Source organism: Nannospalax galili, unplaced genomic scaffold, assembly GCF_000622305.1.
Source record: "Nannospalax galili isolate Female #2095 unplaced genomic scaffold, S.galili_v1.0 scaffold463, whole genome shotgun sequence".
NCBI classification, from domain to species: Eukaryota; Metazoa; Chordata; class Mammalia; order Rodentia; family Spalacidae; genus Nannospalax; species Nannospalax galili.
Genome location: NW_008349529.1, coordinates 1,873,180 through 1,878,989, shown reverse-complemented (window position 1 = coordinate 1,878,989; position 5,810 = coordinate 1,873,180). Strand labels below are relative to the sequence as shown.

Below are 5,810 nucleotides of genomic sequence, written 5' to 3'. Positions count from 1 at the left end.
GTCTGTGACCAAAATGCTACTCAGTTACTATCAAAGATCAAAGGCTGTTCTACTAAATTGGAATGCACTACAACAAAGCAATTGTTTTCTTTGAAAAACATGCAGAGCTTAGAAAATTTCTGGAATTTATCTGCAAAAGCACCTTCTGGGCCCTAATGATGACGTCTTAGGGAAACCTTTGCTTCTCAAGGTGGGAGGGCTAGAAGGTGGCGTTTTGTGGCCTATGGTTAGGTAGTTCTCGGAAGACAATACTGGAAATTAGACAATTGCTGATGTCAAGAAATCTGGTGTTCTGGTGACTATAAAAGCAGCAACTTCTACCTTTCGTATCACAGCAGAATCACCGAAACAGGTGAGTGTTTCAGCAAATCAGCACAGCTAGTTGTCTGTTCGGTGTGATGCTGCCTGCACGATCTGTTTTCCTCGTGCTGTTTTTGCCTCATGCTTGTTCTCCTCCTACCAGGTTCTCCTCTCTCAGCCATCCATTATTGCCACTCGTGTTGTCTGTGATGGCCCCTCTGCAGAAGCCTGGGAGCTTTCCCCTCCTGGGGGCTTTGGCCACTGGCTGCCTGCTTCTCATTGGCCTGTGGACACAGGAGGGATCAGCGCTGCCCATCACCTCCCACTGCAAGCTTGACAGGTCTAACTTCCAGCAGCCCTACATCACCAATCGTACCTTCATGCTGGCCCAGGAGGTACACATCCTCTCTCTTACCATATCTACCTAGGATCCAAGTACTTTCTATCATTTTCTTTGGAGTACCTGTAAGATCTTCAGCAACCCTTTACTTCCATAGGTAGTTTTCTATGCCTCTTTAGAGACTCTCTGAGGAGCTGATCTTAATCAGAACTTGTTTCTGCATCTAGGATACACACATTGAGTTTTAGCCACAGAAGAATCATTTAGGAGTCCATCTGATTCATTTTTCACTTTATTTCTCTGTGCATCGGTCTAAACTCATGCACATACCAAGAGGCCATTAGACCCTATGGGGGGCAGGAATCTTTACTCACAGGCTTGTCTTCAACCTCCTCAGTGTCCAAGCACTCAGGCCTTTCTTCTCTTCCAGGCTAGCCTTGCAGACAACAACACAGATGTCCGTCTCATTGGAGGGAAGCTGTTTGAGGGAGTCAAAGTAAGTTGTCATGGTGGCGAGCAGAGGGTGTATCCATCCAAGGTCAGCTAGCATGGTGGATGAATCTTCTGGTCTTCCTGTATTATGACCCCTGCCGCTTTCCTTCTACTTGCAGACAGAAGAGCACTGCTATCTGATGAAGCAGGTGCTCAACTTTACCCTTGAAGAAGTGCTGCTCCCCCAGTCAGACAGATTCCAGCCCTACATGCAAGAGGTGGTGTCCTTCCTGACCAAGCTCAGCAGCAAGCTCAGCCTATGTGTAAGACTTTCAGCTACATCCACCTACGCTCATCTCCTTTTCTCCCCTCCTGCTTCCATTTAGAGCCTCTCACTCTCCCTTCTCTCCTTCACAACCCCAGCATTGGCAGTAAGAAGGGCCTCAGCAATACTATTATCAGGAGTCACTCCAGTCAATCACAAAGTGGTTGTTTTTGCTGTAACTGAGTCACATTCTGTGTTTGTAGTGGTAAAGCTTCATTACTGTGAAAGAAAGCAATTCAAGTTATGTATAATAAGGATGTTGGGAGCTGTAAGAAAAAAGGACTAAATGTAGACATGGATCCACTAAGTACAAGTAGCTAGCGGGAGGGACTAGCACAGAGAAAAAGTGGGAGGGAAGGAGGGAGATGGGGCTGCCTAATGGAGGCGTATGGGCGAAGCTCTTTTTCTTTTGATATCATGAGAAGTGAGAAAATGAGTGTGTGAACTTGATGCCTCTGAATACTCAAGACTGAAACATGTCCATGGGGAGTGGACAGAATGAAGGGGACCTCGCGTTTATTGAGGAGGACCTACTTTTTACATGAGTTTTATGCTCATTTCCTGATCTGAGCTCCGACCTTTGATGAGGTGCAGTTAAGGGTTCATTTCTACTTTTCTTGCTACAAATGGAAACCTTAGCAGGATTTCCCAAAGATGAAGACAGCTCTTCTGTAAGGGAGGCACCTGGATTTTAGTGTCCCAGAGAATGAAAGAGCTCAGAGAATCTAGGTCACTCGTGAAATCTAGGTCACTGTGGGTAAAGTTACCGAATGCTTCACTCCAGGTGATCTGTCATATGCCTCAGAGGTTTTAGGCTACAGCACAAGATTGAGCTAGTTACTCTTGTTTTCATTTTGTAGCGCATTGAGGGAGATGACCAGCATATCCAGAAGAACGTTCAAGAGCTGAAGGACACAGTCAAAAAGGTACCATTGATAAGAATCAGTACCAAGTCATTCAACAGGAGAAACAAGTTGCTTTTCTTTCTTTGCTTTTCTTTCCCCCACCACTTCGTAATGTTTTACTGGATTCTTCTACTCCAGCTTGATTACTTAACTACACGTGCTTAGGCTGGGCTTGTATGTCTATCAGTTGATTTCCAAAGTTGCAAGTCATAAAATTCTAGAACTAGCAGAAAACTTAGGTCATCTAGTCTCAATATCCAGTGTGTGAAGATGGCTGATGGCAAAGCTGGGGCTGGAATTCAAGACTCCTGATTCCTAGCTCCGTACTACCTGACAGCTGTATGTAATTGTTTTAGTATTATTAATTCTTAGGGAAAATTTTGGCTTCTATTGACTTATATAACCTGAAGAAGCACTTGTTCAAAACTGGAAAATTGTCTGGGTACAAATTCATTTGAAGTGATTTTTAAGGTCATTAATTTGATGCTCTAAAATTTAACAAAATCAACCTAGAATAATAACAAAAGAGCTGGATTTGCATATAGGATGAAGTTTTGGAATCATTAATGCTAATAGCTATCTTTTAAATTGTAATGTAGTGCCTGATAGCTGTTGACTTGAGTTTAAAAGCCAGAGTGGATAACCCCCAGTATATTTTACATGGTTTCAAATAGAATGATCAAGGATTTATGATGATGAAATGGAAGCATGTACTGGAAATCTTTTTTCTCCCTCTGTTTTCTGCCTTGCTTTCTGTAGTCTTCCCCTTCCCATCCTCGACAAACCCCTAGTGAGCATCTATCTACTAGGAGCTAGTGTATACTTCTGCAGTGAACAATACCGTTATGTGGCCTCTTTGGGGAAAAGAATAGTAGGAGACTCAAACTAGCAAGGATGACTCATCCTAAAACCAGAAGAGTGACAGCAGTGAAAGTGACACTCTTCACAAGCAGGTGCGATTAAATCATCAGAAACATGAGGCTCCAGTTGATGGAATTTTCAGTATCACGCTTAACCTTGTCTCATTCCGTTTAAATTTTTTTCTTCTTAAGCACAGTCTGATAAATATGACTGTTTCTTGTTGAAAGGCTTTGTAGCTTTGCAATGCACTGCCGGTTCTTTTGTTAGAGAGCTATTACCTGGACACATGGGGCTGGACTTGGTGTGCCATACACACACATGCTTTGCGTTCTTGTTTTTAAGAAAACCTGTTGTCTGTTTAATGTGTTGCCGTTAGAAAAGTGGGGTGTGAGAGAGAATGATCTTACAGGGGATGTGATTTCTGTTTTGAGAGAATCAATTTCCACTTTTACAATGCATTATCATGTGGAAGAGTGATTATGAGCTTCCCCTGCAGTGCTACGAAGCATGGGCAAGAGAGAAGGGAAGTTGTTCAGAGAAAGCTGAACACCAGGGAAAGCTGGTTAGAGCTGTCTGAATGGGGAGATAGTCATGGGAAGTGTCAGCTCCCTGTCACAGGAGGAGAATGGACAGCAGGCAGGGGGAGAAGGTAAGCTATGAAATTCTTCAGAGTGGTAGGACCTTTTGAAATACAAAATAGCATCTTTTGGCCCCATAACAAAGGAAGCCTGGGAAGGCAGCATTGGGGAAGAAAACAGGAAAAAAAAGAACAAAACAAGAAGACTGCGATGAGAGAAGTTTTCTTGGAACAATTTAGAGAAATGCAACAGATTAGATAAATTTCAGAGGAAGATGCTTTGCACTTTGAATTGGGGTTTTGGCCTCCCATTGAGTTTGAGAGTTTCACCTGCATTGAACTTGGATGGAGAAGGAAAGTTAGAAAGTGCGTCTGGCGTCTTACTTATTAAAGCAACTGGAATGGAAATATTTGATGCTCTTCCTATAAAAATGAAAATGTGTTTTGTTTGTTCTTTTTTGTTTCATTCTTCTGTTGAGAAAGTCAGGACAGAAAATTCCCAAGTATATTGATAAATGTGCAGTATTGACTCCAGACAGCCTGAACTGAGTTCTCACCAATAGTTGGTGGCTGACAGACGTGGGGCCATGTGGCATGTGATGACAGGCATCACTTAGGATCCCCAGGTCCATATGGCTTCCATCTGCCTGGTCTGGTTAGGAGATGGGCAAACCTCTGCCTAGCTTTCCTGAAACCCCCACTAAAACTTTTATCTATTATTTTGATTAACAAATAATTGTGTAATTTATGGGATACTGTGATGTTTTGACCTATCTAAAACTTGTGTAAGATTCAAGAAGTCTGATTAACATATCTATCAACAATTTTATTAGTGTGGCATGCAACCGAGATTGATGCCCGTAGTGTCTGGTAGGTAGGATTCTAAGGTCTCTGGTGAATCACATTATGCTCATGCTAAAAATACTTTACTGTTGTTATTAATCTTTTGGAAAAGGCTGAAACTTGGTTTCTGTGCCCAGCAAGCTAATCACGTTATTCCTCTCTAACTTGTTCCTCCTTAGGAAACGTGATGTAAGTGCTCAAGTACGTTTGTGTTCTTATTTCCACAGCTTGGAGAGAGTGGAGAGATCAAAGTAATTGGGGAAATGGATCTGCTCTTCATGTCCCTAGGAAATACCTGCATCTGAGGGAGAAGATGAACACCTAAGCCTTTCTGTCCGCTAGAAACAGTAATAACGTTCTGGAAAGGCTTTTTGTTGTTGTTGTTGTTTTTGTTTTTGTTTTTCACTAAAAGGAAAATGGGAGGCCAAACTCTATCATCATGGGAAGATTCCACATGAACCCTGGCTGAGCTTAAAGAAAAATAATGTCACATTTGTCTATAAGACCTTCTAACCAGAGGCGGACCTTCTAACCAGAGATTTACTGAGAATGTTTTTTGTAACTGGTGTGTTATGCAATAGAAAAATAATATATTTAAACATTTGTTTACTTCCACAAAACAGATTATTTCTGTAGAAAAAATCCTAGGTAACTTCATATCCATAATCAATATTATAAGTAAAAATTTATTTATTTTAGTATGCATTTTATTTATGCCATTTTGATAATATAGACTTATTTATAGAAACATTATTTGATATTGCTACTTGAGTGTAAGGCTAATAATATTTATGACAATAATTATGGAAATATCTTAAGTTTCAATAAACACCTGAATGTTGTAAATCTTATATCTTTGTGTTTTTTTCTCCTTTAATATCAATCATCATCATCATCCTTTTATTTTGGGTTTTAAAGTTTTTGGTTTTTCGAGACAGGATCTTACTATATAGCCCTGGCTGGCCTTGAGCTCGCTATGTAGACCAGGCTGACTTCAAACTCACAGAGATCTGCCTGACTCTAGCTCCAGAGTGTTGGGATTAATGGCATGTGTCACCACACCCAGCTGTCTAGTCTTATCACTTTATATAGAAAATGAGTTGGCTATTAATATCACACTGCTAAACTTTGTCCCCAAAGGCCCATGTGTTCTCTCTCTCTCTCTCTCTCTCTCTCTCTCTCTCTCTCTCTCTCTCTCTGTGTGTGGGGTATGTGCATGGCTGTTTA

The 5,810-nt window shown here is 41.4% G+C and overlaps 1 protein-coding gene across 1 annotated transcript; it reads left to right on the top strand.

Moving 5' to 3' along the window:
- Positions 1-509: 509 nt before the first annotated feature.
- On the top strand, positions 510-4,993 carry Il22 (interleukin 22). The gene is made up of 5 exons (XM_008846962.2): positions 510-695; positions 1,071-1,140; positions 1,256-1,395; positions 2,258-2,323; positions 4,811-4,993. Exons 1-5 carry the CDS (start codon positions 510-512, stop codon positions 4,886-4,888), a joined length of 540 nt encoding a protein of 179 aa, XP_008845184.1. The 3' UTR covers positions 4,889-4,993.
- Positions 4,994-5,810: the final 817 nt, after the last annotated feature.